At 34.1% G+C, this 18,613-nt stretch overlaps 1 protein-coding gene across 1 annotated transcript; it reads left to right on the forward strand.

The window, feature by feature from the left end:
• Window positions 1–1,227: 1,227 nt before the first annotated feature.
• On the forward strand, window positions 1,228–2,608 carry LOC120073068 (caffeoylshikimate esterase-like). The gene has a single exon (XM_039025679.2). The coding sequence runs from the start codon at window positions 1,523–1,525 to the stop codon at window positions 2,498–2,500; it is 978 nt and encodes a 325-aa protein (XP_038881607.1). The 5' UTR covers window positions 1,228–1,522; the 3' UTR covers window positions 2,501–2,608.
• Window positions 2,609–18,613: the final 16,005 nt, after the last annotated feature.

Raw genomic sequence — 18,613 nt, forward strand, 5'->3', positions numbered from 1 at the left:
GAACATTTATGAAGAATTGAGTTTTCACCCATCCAAAATAGGACCCTCCAACCAGCTACCCCCTCTAGATCAACTTCATACTATTACTAACCATTGAATCAAAGAGTTTCCTTCAATGTAATTTAGGAAAAAGTGGAGGTCCGTTTCTGCAATTTTTTTTTTCTCTTTTTAAGGAAGGAAAAACATTGAACTATTTCTCTTTTAGTTTCATAATTATCCAAAATTTGTAAAGAAAAAGCAGTTAACAATGAATTACCAAGAATAGCAATAAAATAAAATAAATAAATAATAAAAGGTTGTACATCTAGCAATGGTCTTTTTTTTTAAAAAAAAATGTAAATATAAAAAAAAATATTGAATTGATAAATCCAGCAAGGATTTTTTTTTTTTTTTTCAAATTTCAAATAGTAACAATATTTCTTTCAAAGTAATATCCAATCAAACTATGTTTCAATCAGTTAGACAAATGTCATCTGAAATATAAGTGATTAAGACATTACAATCTCAATTAAGATGTTAACAATTTGAATTTTTATCTCTACATTATTGTTGAACCAAAAAACATAATTGTACAACTTATACTTCAATTGCAAAACGAGAAATACATATAATTTTATTTATTTTGTAGATTGCAACCTATCTATAGAAAGTGTTTACCTCACATGCAATGATTATCTTAATAATAAGTAAAGACAACTCATAAGCAGTGACAGAATCATAAAATTTGTTGACAAGAGACTTTATATAATTTAATAAAAATAAATATAATGAGTGGGACATGAACCTTGGTCGAGAGGGCAGGAAGGATACTGTGCCAAATTTTTATATATATTATACAAAAAGCATAAAATTGAGAAGGATTCGAGCCTCATAGATCCACTACTAAATCCGCCCCGATTCACAAGCTTGAGCCTTCTAAAAGCAAATATGTAGCGTATCTAACAAGTTCCACAAGTTTACTCATAACTTACCTGCATAATTATCAAAACCCATAACATACCTCTCTATTCCAAACATAAAACTTCTCAAATACCATTCAAATTTAACCATAAAAAGCACACCACTTGGACAGTTGAAAGTTTGAATGGAAATTAATGCTCAAAAGTTGAGATGGGAGCTGTCAAGTAGAAGGATGAGAAAAGGGCACACTTATACTTTGTTTAGGAATTAGGATGTCACCCTTTCCTAATTTATTGGCACAACATACTCCACATATCTCAAATTTTTCATCAATCATCATTTGATTTCTAGAAAAAATTTTAGTCATTCTATGTATTTACTCCGTTCACACTATATAAATAAGGTTTCAATGTTCTTGGACCCTACTCCATCAATGGGTACTTATCATTTCCCTATGCAAACTTAAATTAACACATTTCCCCCACACACTCATTCCTCTTCAAAAGCCAAACGAAACCCAATTCAAATTTTAAAAGAATATACCTCTTCAACCTCTCCACTTTGTCTTCTGCATCACTCTCTCTGTTTTGAATAGTAGACTCAGTTCTTTTGGTACCTGAAAATGTTGCATCCAATTAACCAGGCCAACGAGAACAGCCCCTATGGAGGGTTAACAAGGGAAGAATTCTACAAGAAACACAAAGTTACTCACCATGAAAGCTTCATCCTCAATGCCCAGAAGATGAAAATCTTCACTCAATCATGGCGCCCTGATTCTGACTCAGAGCTCAAAGGGGTTGTAGCCATGGTCCATGGCTACACCTCTGACAGTGGCTGGATATTCGAGCTCACTGCCGTCGCCATAGCTAAACTTGGGTTCCTCGTTTGCTCGCTGGACCTTCAAGGCCATGGCCGCTCCGAGGGAGCCCCTGGTTCGATCCCAGATATCGAACTGCTTGTTCTCGATTGTACTCTGTTTTTCGACTCTGTTCGAGAACAGAATCCTAACCTCCCTGCTTTTCTCTACGGGGAATCCCTCGGCGGTGCAATTTCGATCCTGATTTCCTTGAAGCAAAAGGGGGTTTGGAACGGAATCGTGTTGAACGGTTCCATGTGCGGAATCTCGGCGAAATTCAAACCGATTTGGCCATTGGAGAAGCTTCTTCCAATAGCAGCGTCTTTAGCACCGTCATTGCGATTGGTGATAACGAAGCCCGTCGCGAGCAAATCGTACAAAGAAGAGTGGAAGAGGAGATTGGTGGCGAGAAACCCTAATCGGCGATTTTCAGGAAAACCGCCGATGGCGACAGCATTGGAGTTTCTCCGAGTGTGCGAGTACATAAAGAGAAACTGCCATGAAATTAGGGTCCCAATGCTGATGGTTCATGGAGAAGACGACGTGGTTTGCGATAGTTGGTCGGCGAGATTTGTGTTCGAATCGGCGGAGAGTGAGGACAAGACGTTGAAGGTGTATCCGGGAATGTGGCACCAGTTGATCGGAGAGCCGAAGGAAGATGTGGAGGTTGTTTATGGCACCATTTTCACCTGGTTAGTTGATAGGGCAGAGAAGACTAACAACAACAAGATCATCAATACGTAAACAAGTAAATAATTAATTAAAATAAAATGCCTTGGGGTCAGTCGTGAATTTTCCTTTTTTTTAAGGGTCAGTTATCAATTATGATGCAATAAACAAGAAGTTATGTGATGTGTTGCTCCAATAATTTTTTAGTTTATTTCTCACTCTGCATGTTGTAAATTTAAGTGGATGTTTGAGACATAAGAAGATGAATTTTTTTGATAAATATATAGAAAAATAAAAATAAAAAAATGGACTTTAGCAAACTCATTAAAAATATATATAAAATTTCTTTAAAAATGTGTAAACTTCTAGAGAAGTTAATTGTTTAACACTCACTTATATAATCGGTGAGTCAAACACCCATGAAAAATAGTTTGGATTGCAGACAATGTTTCGATATTAAATCAAAATGTATGTGTTTTCAAATTTGCAGGATAATTAATGTTTGAAAATTAAATGAATGTGTTTGATTTATAAATTTTGAATATAAAAACTAAAACTAAATAATTATTTAATCAAATATAAGGGACTAGTAATATCATAATTAAATTTAATTATTTAATATATTATTATATTGATTAATTATTTAATCACTTAAAATATCAACACATGAATATTTTTTAATTAAATATTATTTAAATTATTTTATTTAATTAAATAAATATAAATTAATTAGAATATTAATAAATAATTATAAAATTTTATATTAAATAGTTAAGATAATATAAAATATCAATGATAAATGTATTAATTAAATTTTATTAAGTCCAGATAATATATTTATATTTAATAATTAATTAAAATTAATAGTAATGATTAATTTATATTAATTTATTAATTAATCAAGCTCTATTCAACTTATTGTTAAAAAAATCCCCCAAGAATGGAAGGTATTAAAAAACCCATGTCATATGGGTTTTAAAATTTCCTGGATAATAACATCCTAAGTTTTATAAAACATCCAAGAATATTAAATGTCTATATGAAATCTCATGTCAATATTTATGAATTATTTTCCAAAAAAAAGACTCGAGTTTCTATATGTGAAATTATGATCAATTTTTGGTTTTTATCACTAACATAATAATTTACCCAACAAAAGAAGTGAATTAGAGAGAATTTGGGATTACTAGTGAGAGTATTGTTTACATCAAAAAATTTAGGACGATTTTGAAATGCATTTTAAATATTTAATTTAAAAACTAAGCCATTCTAGAAAAAATTGAAGTATTTGATAATTACTCAAAATAATTTTTGTTTAACTAAAAATGAGATTTTTGAAAAATACATTTTTCTTAAGTAATCTAATCGGGTCCTTAATCAATTTGATTATTTGGTCAAATTGGTTGGGTCTATTAATTTGTAAAAATGCATTATTGATGTATCAACCATTAGTTTAATAAATCAATTTATATAAACTTTTTACAACAACTCCAAACTAGACCTTATTCTTTTTTGGAATGCTTGCTCGTCGTTGTACTTTTGATGTTTCGTTTGATTTGTTCTCTAATTTTCTTGATTGGTTGGTTTCGAGTTGTAAACATGTTAAGAAACTTTCTTCTATTGTTGGCGGTTAGTACAAGTTCATTCAATTCAAAAAGAAAAAAGAAAAAAAAAAAAGTCTTACTCTCTTTGTTTGTCAAAAAAGAAATCTCTCTTTTTATACAAACTCAACTATCATTTGTTTAATAGACACACCACATCACATCTATTTAACTAACATTAACATTTGTAATGAGAACTACATTGAATTACAATTTAAAGATTTTTTTTCTCTTTAAGGATCGTTTAGATCACAGATATTGTTTCATGAGTATGAATATTAAATATCTAAAATTTAAATATCTGTAATAACTAATGTTTGTGTTTAGATATGTAGGATAATTAACATCTAGAAGTCAAATGAATATGTTTAATTTACCAATCTTGTATACATAAACCAAAACTAAATAATTATTTAGCAAAATATAAGAGAACAAGTAATGTAGACATAATTAAAATTTAACTATTTGATAAATTATTTAATCACTTAAAATATCAATAAATGTATTTTTAATTAAACATTATTAAATTATTTTATTTAATTAAATATAAAATTAATTAAATATAAATTAATTAATATATTAAATAGTTAAGGGAACATAAAATATCAATGGTAAATTTATTATTTGAAACTTATTGAGTCTAGATACTATATTTATATTTAATAATTAATTAAAACTAATAGTGATGATTAACTGATATTAATTTATTAATTAATCAAGCTTTGTTCATGTCCCTAATGTAAAAATTCGGATACTAAAAAATCTATATAAGATGAGCTTTAAAGTTCTCTATAAATTTTAAAAAGTGAAATCCTGTGAAACAAACAACAATATTAAATAGAAATCTCAAGATAACATATGTGAAACAAATATGTACTTAGGGATTTTGAAGAAAAGAAAAATCAAATTCAACCTTCATAGAAGGTTAATTCAAATACTTAAAAAAGTTAAATTAGTTGAGAGTAGTTATAAAAGCTAGATCTATTTACCTTTTATATAATTTAAATCTTCAAACCTCACCCTAATAATGAAAATCTATCTACGTTTTATATATTGCATAACTTCTTCACAAAAATAAAAACAATATTTGTAATCTAAAGCTAAAATAAAACAAAACAATTGAAAAGTATTCTCAAAATCTTAATCTAATCTTAAAAACCTTTCAAATGGACTAAAATTTCAATAATAAATTTTAAAATAAAACATAAAATTAATTAAAGATTTTAAAAACATTTTGTACATTAAAATGTATCACATCAAATTGTTGCAAAGTACATCAAAATTATGTATTAAAATGTGGTTGATTAAAATGAAAGTGTCTAAATCAATGTGAGTACGAAGAAGATATTTTGATGTGTGATGAGAGATGGAGTGGGACAGAGGAAGGCCTTTATTTTGTTTGTTTTCAACTTCCACCATCAACCATCAACCATCAATGGTGATTGTGAGATATGAACTTCTCATCTCATTCTCACATGTTTAATTTCACATTTTAAGACTTTTAATTATGTGACATTTCCAAAAGCTAGAATCTTCTTCTCCTTCTTTTTTCATAAACTAAAATTTCTTAAATTTTTATTTTACTTTGTTTTGAAAATATAGGGCTAATTAGATTTTGTTTAGTGATCACTTGTTACCATTCTAAATTGGGCGGTTTTCAAATATAAGAAAATTAACTAAAATATTTATAAATAATAGCAAAATATTACTGTCTATCTGTGATAGAGAGCAATAGACTACTATATGTGTTTTGAATAGAACTCGACATGAGGAGATCCTTGAGCGGAAGCGAATCGTCCAAATTTCATTAATTATTGAATATAAATTTTACAGTAAACATATAAATAGATGTGCATTCAAGGTTAAATTATAGCATGCTTTTAGATGAAAAAACAAAAGATTTTAAGAAACCTCACCTTTGAAGAACCTTTCTTCAAGTAATCCTTGTACTAGTCACGTACAGAACTCCTTCTTCGTTGATCTCCTTCTTCACACACGGATACTACTAGTCGAGAACTCTTTATATTCTCTTTTGGGATTCAAAGACTCAAGCAAGAGTTGTGGACTTTGCTTGAGTCCTAGGAAGAGGGAAGGAGAAGGAGAGGATGAGAGGGGAGTTTTCTTCGGAGAACCTTTCTCTTTCATATAACTTTTCTTTGTGAATTCCTGGAAGAAGATGATCTCTCAACTTCTTTTATCACAAGTTTGTTATTGACAGAATAATGGGAGGGAGTTATAACTCCTTCCCTTTTATTAATTTCAAATAAATTAATAAAATAGAATATATAATAATTACTTTATTATATATACACTATATGTTATATCAAATATAACATATAGCTTATAGTTTTATATTGTATCAAATATAACATAAACTATAGATTTTATTCTCTCTTAACTTTAGCATTTAATATAAATCATATTTATATTAAATTCAATTATATGAATCTCATTCATATAAATGATATTTAGATCATATCCAAATATTTTATTCCTCTCAATATAAATCATATTTATTTTTAATTACATAATCTCATTCATATAATTGGTATTTGAATAATACTCAAATTCCTCTTACAATGTATCAAATACATTATAATTAATTATATTATATATAATTAATTCCCTCAATTAATTTAAACACTTCAAATTAATCCAAAGATTAAATCCCTGTTGAGTTACAGTTGAGACCTTATGGACCTGTAGATTGAAGCTCTAATGTTACTCGGATAATTAATTAAACTCTTTAATTAAATTACCCAACATCTGTTAATTGTCGGTTACTCCACTGAAGACCGAAAATTGCACTCTTCACACTACAGATAAATTTTTGTGTCCATTGGATATAACCAATCAACAGTGTGATGACCCTTCACAAATTGCTCGTATGTACAGTTGGACTAAAATACCTTTTTGTCCCTGTAGTTATATTTAACTCCTTAAGTACTACCGATTCCTCTAATAAACAATAAGCCATAGTTCTACTATGACCAAGTCCTCTCGGCCCATAAGAGGGTGTGACCACTATGTTTAAGACCCGGAATCAGCCCTTAAAGGAGCAATTTATCTACTTGCCCCTGCATCAGGGAATGAGTGAATTTCGTCTTGTGTAGTTGAGTTCCCAGCTCCCCGGTCAAACGAATTCCCAAAATAGTAGGTTTGTTGAGTTGGCAATGTGGCCACCCTCACCCATACAAATCAAAGGACCACCTTTATGAGCAGGAGTTCACAACTCACTCAGGATTCAGGTCATGTCACCTATGGTCATCCTAGTGAAATGTAAGTCTCTATTATTAACGGCGTTATATAAAGAGACTAATCATTTCGTGGTCCGATCTTATACAAACTCTTTGTATAACATACCCCCGCTTGCATGTCTCCATATGAATGATCAGGATCAGATCATTTGTAGCACTTTACAACATTTGTAACATCTACAAAGTGGGGCGTATCTGTAGTGTCACCAGGATAAGGTATCCAACTTTATCCATCTACTACAAACCATTTAGGTTATTATTTAAACAAGATCCACTTGTATGTCTCTACATACTTGTTTAAATTACATGAAATAATTTCGAATCTTAGTTTATTGGATTGGGTATATGCTTATAAAATAACACTTATTTTATTAACAACAATATGTTTATACAGAGTTTACAAACTATGAGATTACAAGGAGATTTAGGACACCATTCTCAACATGTTTATCATGACACAAATAGACACAGATAGTAGTCTATCGCGGTCTAATACAAATAAACTGTGATATTTTGCTATTAGTTGTAAATATTTTTAGTAGTTTTGCCATCTAAATTAATTTTCCTTCTAAAATTTTGATGGTTCGTTCTTCTTTTCCTCCCTATTTAAAGAACCAATATATATTTAACTACAAAGTTTAAAAGATATATTCAAAAGTAAGAACCAAAAGGATCTAAATGTAAAAAATATTTTACTTGTCAAACTTGATTATAACTTAGTTGGTTAAGACATATACTCTCAATGAAAATGTAAAAAGTTCAAATCACCTACCCCATATATATTATTAAACTCTAAAAAAAACTAATTAATAAATAAAAATAGAAGATAGAACATAACTCAATTGCCAAGGCATTAAACTTCAATTTTTGAATCAATAAATAGCTTGAGAAAAAAGAATGACAATTATGGCCAATCTTTGCTAAAATCTTTTTTCCTTCAAAAACCACATAGGTAATATTAAGTTTAATCCTAACTTTCGTTTGTTAGTTTAAAAGGTAGATTTAAAAAGTATTTAATAAGTACACGACACATTTTACAATTTTTTTAAAAGTTAATAGATCTATTGGCATACTTAATATTTCTTAAAATTAATGGATCAATTAGATTAAAATTAATTAGATTTTGTATTTGTTGAAGGAGAAATTTTGGACCAATCATAAATTACCACGTCATTTACTAAATTAATGACCAAATTCTAAATCATCAAATTTGGAACCAATTAGGAGTGGACATGTGTCTCGAATTGAAGTTGAAGACAAAGTCCAATGACACCACGTGGTTTTATCATGACCGTTGAGTCAGATAAGATTAATTTGACCCAATTTAATATTATTATTTGGGTTAAAAGTCCAATTGAGCCTAAAAATAGGCTTAATTTGACCCAAATGTCAAATAAGGCCAAAATCCAATTAGTTGGGCCCCAGGGGCCAAGTCCATGGAACAACCAAGCCTAAGCGCATGAAGTTCATTTGATAACTCTATAAATAGAGAGGCTTTCCTCATTTGTGGGGATCAAAAATTCTACACTCCAGAGAGCTTAGAGAGAATTCTCTATAATCAGAAGACTCCTTGACTCCTAAAGCTGACCACGCTTGAAGACTGAAGTCCTTTGAAGATATAAGCATTCTGAAAATTGAAGTCCTTTGAAGATACAAGCATTATGAAGACTAAAGTCCTTTGAAGATGTAAGCATTTTGAAGACTGAATTAATTTGAAGATACAAGCATTTTGAAGACTGAATTAATTTGAAGATACAAGCATTTTGACCACGCTTGAAGATCGACGTCCTTTAAAGATACAAGTATTCTGAAGACTGAAGTCCTTTGAAGATACAAGCATTCTGACCGCGTTTGAAGACTGAAGTCCTTTGAAGATACAAGCGTTCTTTCAAGACTCAGAGCTCAAGAACATCCACACATACAAACGTTCTTTCAAGACTCAGAGCTCAAGAACATCCACACACCCTACTTCTATACATCAAGCATATGCATTCAATCGAGAGAGAATCAGAGAATTAAGTACTAGAGATGGAACCACATCGCATCAAATCAACATCAACATCAACACCAACTCAAGTTCAACTCCACGAAACAAGTATCTCCGGAAGCCTCGTGCGAGCACCAATCATCCAAGAAGATCAACAAGCCCAAAGGTCGATCGTACAAGAAGATCATCAACCAAAGGCCAATCATCCATGAAAATCAACAAGCCCAAAGGTCGATCATCCAAGAAGATCATCGATCATCCAAGAAGATCATTAAGCCCAAAGGCCGATCATCTAAGAAGATCAACAAGTCCAAATGTCGATCATTCAAGAAGATCATCAAGCCCAAAGGCCAATCATCCAAGAAGATCAATAAACCCAAATATCGATCATCTAAGAAGATCAACAAGTCCAAAGACCAATCATTCAAGAAGATCAACCACCTTAAAGATTATAGTTTATTTTGAAAGTGTCAAAATATTATGTTTTAGAGATTGTACTCACTTTCTATAAAATTAATACAAATAAAAAGTTCAAGTTCCACGAAATAAATTTCTCTTGAATTCTCGTGCGAACAAATTAGCATACCCAGTGGGACCTTTCTGCCTCTCATCTCTCTCTCGTCATCCAAATCAACAAATCTACATATGACACTAAAAAAGTTGCATCTAAAGCTATCATCGCAAATGACACTTACATAAGTTATGTCATCACGGAGAAAATCTAGAAACAGTTGATGGAATATCCTAAAGGCGGGATCGTCATCAGAGAAAATCCCTTGTTCGAAAATTATGTTTCTGCTATTGATCCATCAGATAAAGAATCACACTTTGATGTAATGTCTGTCATGGTGACTAACGTAGCGGTTGAGTTGGCCATGGTAGAGATGGTGAGAAAGATAAATTTCCTAATGAAAGTTATAGAAGAGCGAGATCATAAAATTGATGCTTTAAGAGATCAAATACAGGCTCGAGAAACTGCTGAGTCGAGTCAATCTCCAGCTACAAAAGCTAATGACAAAGGAAAGACTGTTATACAGGAAGACCAGCCGTAATAAATTTACCTCTGTCGTCGCTCTGTCAGTTCAACAACTGCGGGATATGATTACAAACTCCATAAAGGCTTAGTATGAAGGACCATTGCAATCTTCCTTTATGTACTTCAAGCCGTACACCAAGAGAATCGACAACCTGAGAATGCCAGCTGGGTATCAACCTCCAAAGTTCCAACAATTCGATGGTAATTTCAATCCGAAACAACATATTGCTCACTTCATTGAAACCTGTGAAAATGCAAAAACCAGAGGAGACTAGCTAGTCAAGTAGTTCGTCCGTACCTTGAAAGGAAACATTTTGATTTGTATATTGATCTAGAGCTGGAAGCGATTGACAGTAGGGAATAGTTGGAAAGAGAGTTCCTTAATCACTTTTATAGCAAAAGGCGTACTGTTAGCATGATGGAGCTGACGAACACAAAACAACGGAAGGGAGAGCCAGTCATCGACTACATCAATCGATGGAGAGCTCTGGGTCTGGATTGCAAATATAGACTCACTGAATTATCTACAGTAAAGATGTGCACCGAAGGCATGCACTGATAACTTCTCTACATTCTGCAAAGGATAAAGCCTCGTACATTTGAGAAGTTGGCAACACGTGCTCATGATATGGAGTTAAGCATTGCCAACAGGGGAACTAAATATTTCCTAGTCCTTAAAGAGAGAAAGGATAAAGAAGAAATCAAGGGCACTGAAGAGATCGTGAGTAGTGCCACAAAAGAATCTATGGTCGTTCATGTGACCCCGCTGAAATTTCCCTCCAAAGGAAAACAAACAAAATTTGAAAGAAGACACAATGAGGGTGAAAAGTGTTGTCCAACTCTTAAAGAAAGACAGGAGAAAGTTTATCCATTCCCTAACTCTAATGTGGCAAACATGTTGGAGCAACTGCTATAGAAGCAACTTATTCAACTGTTGAAATGCAAGCGACCGGAACAAGCAGGAAAAGTAGATGATCCTAAATAATGCAAGTATCATCGGGTCGTTAGTTACTCAGTTAAAAGTTGTTTCATGCTGAAAAAGTTGATTCTAAAGTTAGCTCGTGAAAAGAAGATTGAGCTAGATTTGAATAAAGTAGCTCAAACAAATCATGCTACAATAGTGACGATTTTAAGTGTTCCAACACCATTTTCGTCTCATGATCAAAGAGAAAGCTTCATCCAGTTTGGGACTTTTGAGTCTATAGTCATTCGGTTCCAACAAGAGATTCTAAGAACAGATTTCCGAAACGATGATCCTATTGAAGATGACAATGAAGGGTGGATAGTTGTGACTCGTCGAAAAAGAAGACAGCCAAATTTCACTAAAAAGGAGTCGCACTCCTATCAAAACTATAGAAGAAGAAACAAGGCTCATAAAAAGAAAGGCAAAAAGATGGCATGGAAGCCTAAGCCTACTAAAGAAAGAGACAAGGACTTCTTTAAACTTTGATGGCTGATAACTTTGGCAGAATTTCTCCCAAGAAGCTTCCTCGATAATCATCAAGAGGAAGTATAAAAAATTATTGCATGTCATGTTGTCAGCATAGTAGAAGCCGACAACAATCATATAACTGCTAAAGAAGTTGACAACTCAAAAGAAATAGAGCAAAGAGTTTCTATCTTCAACCGTATCAAGCCTTCAACTATTCGATCTTCAGTCTTCCAAACTTGAGTATGGCCACGATAGAAGAAGAAGGCCAATGTCCAACGTCTACTGCAACTCGAACTTCAACTTTCAAGAGGCTATGTATCTTCACATCAAAGAAAGATCGACCTTTAACATCTGCTTTTGATTGTCTCAAGATGACAAGCGATCAACATAAAAGAAAGATGAAAACCTTGAAAGAAAGACCATTTCGTGAAGAAAACAACGATGACAAGATTCACAGTCGTGTCTCTTCACGCATGAAGAGAAAATTGTCAGTTGATATAAATATAGAAGGTTCCTTGATAGTGAAGTCAAAACTCATCATATTGACGAATACTACAAATGAAAAGGATGATTAAAGTCATGATGAAATAAGAGCTTCTGAAATTTAAGTGAAGAAGCTCCTTATCGAAAGAGCCTAAACTGCATGGTGCTCTTGGCCCGCATAAGCTTAAAAGGTGAACGACCCAAAAAAATCTCTTATTGAACTACGTTATGACTTGATCTTTATCATTGTAAAGGGTACGTAGGCAGCTTGAAAGAAACTTCAAGTTTAGTTCAGCAAAAAAATAAATAATTAAATTACGTTATGACTTGATCCCTGTCATTGTAAAGACTACGTAGGCTATTTGAAAGAAACTTCAAGTTCAGTCTAGCAAAATATATATATATATATATATTGAACTACGTTATGACTTGATCCCTGTCATTGTCAAGGGTACGTAGGCAGCTTGAAAGAAACTTCAAGTTTAGTCCAAAAAAAAAAAAACATTTGAACTACGTCATGACTTGATCCTTTTCTTCAAGGGTACGTAGGCAACTTAAAGAAATTTAGGTTCATTCCATAAAAAAAAATGGTACGACAATCACCCTACGTATGGTGCTACACGAAAGATTGAAGATGTTCATCCCTGATGGGGGCAACGTAACAAATTGAAGATTATTTATCCCTTTAAGAAGCTAACACAATAAACTAAAAGCATACATTTGGAATGGCGCTTCGCTTCCTCTTCGAAATCAAGTTCAGAGGCTTCACCACTTCCTCTTTGAAGTCAAATTTTGATGTTTCGTTTCTTCCTCTTCAAAGTTCAAGTTTGGTGCGACTTCCCTGCTTCCCCTAAAAAAATATTATTCCCTACAACTTCACTTCTTCTCTAAAAGTTATTGTAGTTCTGCCTCCTTTACAAATATGTTGGGGTTGCTGTTTCTTCATTTCCAAGTTCGAGGATCAGACTACTACTTTGATGGTTGCACCGTTGTTTCTCCATCTCCGAATTTGATGGTCGCACGGTTGCTTCCCCATCTCCAAGCTCTAGGGTTGCACTATTGCATACAACTCTAACTTCGATGGTTACATTGATGCCTCTCCATCTCCAAATTAGATGGTTGCACTGTTGCTTCTCTATCTCCAAGTTCAAGAGTTGGATTGTATGCCCATCCATCTTCAAGTTCAGAGGCTTCGCCGATGTTCCTCCATCTTCAAGTTTAAAAGATTCACCAATTTCCCTCCATCTTCAAGTTCAGAGGCTTCTTCGATGCCCATTTATAAATTCGAAGGCTTCGTCGATGCTCATCCATCTTCAAGTGTAAAGGATCCATCGATGCTTCTCCATCTTCAAGTTCAGAGGTTTCATTTATGCTTCATCTTCATGCTCAAGTTTGGAGGCTTTGCAATGCCATCTTCATGCTCAAAGTCACAAAGTTAAGCCTACTGCCAAAGATTCATTGGTGCTTCATCAAACTTAAATGCAGAGCATTTGCAAATGCTTCATCAAACTTAATTGCGAAGGATCCGCCGATACTTCAAGCTCAAGTGCAGAGGATTCATTGATTCTTCGTCAAGCTCAAATGCGAAGGATTCGCCGATATTTCAAACTTAAATGCGAAAGATTCGTCGATACTTCAAGCTCAAGTGTAGAGGATTGACCGATGCTTTGTCAAGCTCAGATGCTGATGATTCATCGATACTTCATCAAACTCAAATGTAGAGCATTCACTGATGTTTCATCAACTCAAATGCAAAAAAATTTCCGATGCTTTGTCAAACTCAAGCACGAAGGTTTCGTTGATGCTTCTCCATCTTTAAGTTCAAAGGCTCCATCGATGCTTCTCCATCTTCAAGTTCAAAGGCTCAGCCGATGCTTCTCCATCTTCAACTTGAAGATCGACGTACATGTCCCGTTTCTATCTTCAAGTTCAAGATCGGTATGCATGGCTCTGCTTCCATCTTCAAGTTCAAGATTGGTGTGCATGGCTCCGCTTCCATCTTCAAGTTCAAGGTCGATGTGTCTGGCTCTACTCCATCTTCAAGTTCAAGGTCGATGTGTGCGGCTCCGCTCCATCTTCAAGTTCAAGGTCGGTGTGCATGGGTCTGCTCCATCTTCAAGTTCATGGTTGGTGTGCATGGCTCAGCTCCATCTTCAATGTCTCCGTCTACGAAGTCATGATGCAGCTTCGCTTTATCTTCAAAGTCGTGGCGTGGCTTCGCTTCATCTCCAAACTGATAGCGTGGTTTTGCTTCATCTCCAAAGTCTGGCATAACTTGCTATATCTCCAAAGTCTGGCGTGCCCCGCTTATTCTCCAAAGTCTGGCAGGGCTCGCTTCATCTTCCAAGGCTGGTGTGGCTCGCTTAATCTCCCAAGTCTAACGTGTTTGCTTCATCTCCCAAGGCTGGCGTGACTCGCTTAATCTCCCAAGTCTAGCGTGGCTTGCTTCATCTCCTAATTCTGGTGTAGCTCCATTTCATCTTCATAATTCATATCGGTGCAGCTTTGCTCATTCTTCAAAAGGGTGGTACAACTCCACCCCCCCCAAAAAAAAAAAAAAATGTTGGTACAACTTCGCTTTCTCTCCAAAAATGTTAGTATGGTTCCACCTCATATGTGAGATCAAGTTTGGTTTGCCTAGCTCCACCTCATATACGAGGGCAACTTTTGCCCGTCCGGCTCCGCCTCATATGCGAGATCGACTTCGGTCAACCTGACTCCACTCAAAAGCTTGATGGCATATCTGCCTCATCTTCAAAGTCGAATCAAGAAGTAATATCATAAGGTAGACTTTTTCAGGGTCATCCCTAGGTTGATCGAATAAAAGAGTTATAAGCCTTTCCAGGACTCCTCCATGACAATCAAAAAGCACGAGCACGAGCGACGATACAATAGGTAGACCTTTTCGAGGTTGTCCCTAGGTTGGTCGAATGGGGGAGTTGTAAGCCTTTTCGAGACCCCCCATGACGACCAAGAAGCACGAGCACGAGTGGCTATACAATAGGTAGACCTTTCCGGGATCGTCCCTAGGTTGATTGAATTGGGGAGTTGTAAGCCTTTCCAGGCCCCCCATGACGATTAGGAAGCACGAGCATGAGCGACGATATAATAGGTAGACCTTTTCGGGGTCATCCCTAGGTTAATCAAATGAGGGAGTTATAAGCCTGTCCGGGCCCCCTTCCCCCCATGATGATTAAGAAGCATAAGCATGAGCGGCGATACAATAGGTAAACCTTTCCGAGGTCGTCCCTAGGTTGATCAAATGGAGGAATTGTAAGCCTTTCTAGGGCCCCCCCATGACAATCAGGAAGCATTAGCACGAGCAGTGATACTCTAGAGTAGACCTTTCTAAGGTCATCCCTAGATTGATCGAATGGGGGAGTTGTAGGACTTTTCGTCCCCCCTATGACGATCAGGAAGCACGAGCACTAGTGATGATACAATAAGTAGGCCTTTCTGGGGTCGTCCCTAGGTTGATCCGAATGGGGGAGTTCCAAGCCTTTCTGGGCCCCCGCATGATGACCAAGAAGCATGAGCATGAGCGGTGATACTCTAGGGTAGACCTTTTTGGGGTCATCCCTAGGTTGATCGAATAGGGGAGTTGTAAGCCTTTCTGAGGCCCCATAATAATCAGGAAACATAAGCATGGACGGCGATACAATAGGTAGACATTTCCAAGGTCATCCTTATGTATGTTAAGGAAACGGTTGCGTAGAAGGGCATTACTGCAAAAAAGAAGACGAAACAGAAAAGATCAAAAGAAAGAAGAAGAAGAAAGGGAAAGAAAAAAGACAGAAAAACGAAAGAAAAAAAAGAAGGAAAAAAAGGAAAAAAGAAGGAAAATTGGGGGGAAAAAAAGGGTGAAAAAAAGAAAAAAGAAGAAAAGAAGAAAAAGTTAAATAAAAAAAACATTGAAAAAAGTGAAGAAAATGAGAGAAAGGAAAGTGTAAAGAAGAGGAGTGGATGAAGATAATGGAAGAGTTTAAGGTCTTATTTATAGAGATTCCCAGCTTTCCTAATAAATTAGGAAATCCAAATCAAATAAAGATTTGAGTTAAAATATTATATTTTTATTAGATTTCCTATTTTGATTATATCCTAATTTCAAATTCAATTTTAAAAAAAAATTAATTAAAAAAATTCCCTATTTAATTTAATTTTATTAGATTTTGTCGTCAAATTTATCTTCAAAAGATTTGGACATATTCCAAATTTTATTCAAAATCAAATAAAATTGGAGATAAAACTCAAAAAAATTTCTTAAATTAAAATTTGGTCATATTCCAAATTTTATTCTAAATCAAAATTTTCAATTTGAGATTAAACCTTATATAAAATCTCAAATTAAAATTTGGACATATTCCAAATTTTATCCCAAATCTAAATTATCCAAATTTAGACTTTTATCCTTAGGTTAAACTGAATTAAGATAAAATCTCAAATTGATGTAAAATTCAAATTTGGGCATCTTCCAAATTTTTTATCACACTCCTCTAAATTTAGGTTCTTATCCCTATTTCCATTTCCAAATCAAGTTGTGGGAAAGATCTAAATTCATCTCAAATTAAAAATTTTCATATTCCAAATTCAAGTTATCCAAACTTGAGTTTTTATCTTCAATCAAAATAAATTGTGGATAAGAAAAGAAATCTCAATTGATCCTTTTATTAAAATTTGAGCATATCCCAAATTTTATCTCAAATCCAAATCAAATTGGAGTAAAATCTTAAATTAAAATTCAGCCATATTCCAAATTTTATCCCAAATTCGAGTTAAACTTATGTATTAAATTTATAGTTTGACTGACACATCAATTGAGGTCAAATTCAAGAACAGATATATTTGGATTTTGATTCCAATTCTATATTTTTCGAGATTCATCCACCATATATGTGCATAAATCTCGAAAAAGGGTATTTGTTAAAGGAGAAATTTCGGACTAATCATAAGTTGTCACGTCATTTACTAAATTAATGACTAAATTCCAAATCATCAAATTTGAGACCAATTAGGAGTGGACATGTGTCTCAAATGGAAGTTGAAGACAAAGTTCAATGACGCCACATGGTTTTATCATGAACATTGAATCAGATAAGATTAATTTGACCAAATTTGAGATTATTATTCGGGTTAAAAGTTCACTTGAGCTCAAAAATAGGCTTAATTTGACCCAAATGTCAAATAAGATTCAAATCCAATTAGTTGAGCCCATGGGCCAAATCTATAGACCAGCCAAGCCTAAGTCCATGAAGCCCACCTGAGAACTCTATAAACTTTTCTCATTTGTAGGGGTCAGCAATTCTACGCTCCAGAGAGCTTAGAGGGAATTCTCTACAATAAGAAGACTCATTGACTCTTGAAGCTGACCACTCTTGAAGGCTCAAATCCAATTAGAGGGAATTCTGAAGATTGAAGTCCTTTGAAGATGCAAACATTTTGAAGAATGAAGTCCTTTAAATATACAAGCATTTTGACCACGCTTGAAGACTGAAGTGCTTTGAAAATATAAGCATTCTGAAATTGAAGTCCTTTGAAGATACAAGCATTCTGACCATGCTTGAAGACTGAAGTCCTTTGAAGATACAAACGTTTTTCAAAGACTCGAAGCTCAAGAACATCCACACGTCCTGCTTCTATACATCAAGCATACACATTCAACCGAGAGAGATTCAGAGGATCAAGTACTAGAGATCAAACCATATCACATTAAATCAACATCAACATCAACACCAACTCAAGTTCAACTCCACGAAACAAGTTTCTCCAAAAGCCTCGTGCGAGCATTAATCATCCAAGAAGATCAACAAGCCCAAAGACCAATCGTCCAAGAAGATCATCAAGCCAAAGACCAATCATCCAAGAAAATCAATAAGCCCAAAAGTTGATCGTCCAAGAAGATCATCAAACCCAAAGGACGATCGTCCAAAAAGATCATCAAGCCCAAAGGACGATCGTCCAAGAAGATCATCAAGCCCAAAGAACGATCGTCCAAGAAGATCATCAAGCCCAAAGAACGATCGTCCAAGAAGATCATCAAGCCCAAAGGCCGATCATCCAAGAAGATCAACAAGCCCAAAGACCGATCATCCAAGAAGATCAATAAACCCAAAGACCGATCATTTAAGAAGATCAAATAGTCCAAAGACTAATCATTCAAGAAGATCAACCACCTTATAATCAGTTTATTTTGAAAGCATCAAAATATTATGTATGATATTGTACTCACTTTCCACAAAATTAATACAAATACAAATATCAAGTTCCAAAAAATAAATTTCTCTTAAAATCTTGTGTGAACAGTATCTAATAGGACATGCAACTTTCAGTTATGGGTCTAATAAGTTGATAGAATTAAAGACTTTCAAAAGTTCACCGGACACAAAACTAAAAAT

The sequence above is a fragment of the Benincasa hispida genome, chromosome 3 (assembly GCF_027475165.1).
Source record: "Benincasa hispida cultivar pf3 chromosome 3, pf3_genome.v1.1, whole genome shotgun sequence".
NCBI lineage: Eukaryota > Viridiplantae > Streptophyta > Magnoliopsida > Cucurbitales > Cucurbitaceae > Benincasa > Benincasa hispida.

Bases quoted from the DNA above. Each gene is read 5' to 3' on its own strand.
- LOC120073068 (XM_039025679.2), top strand. From the start codon at position 1,523: ATGTTGCATCCAATTAACCAGGCCAACGAGAACAGCCCCTATGGAGGG.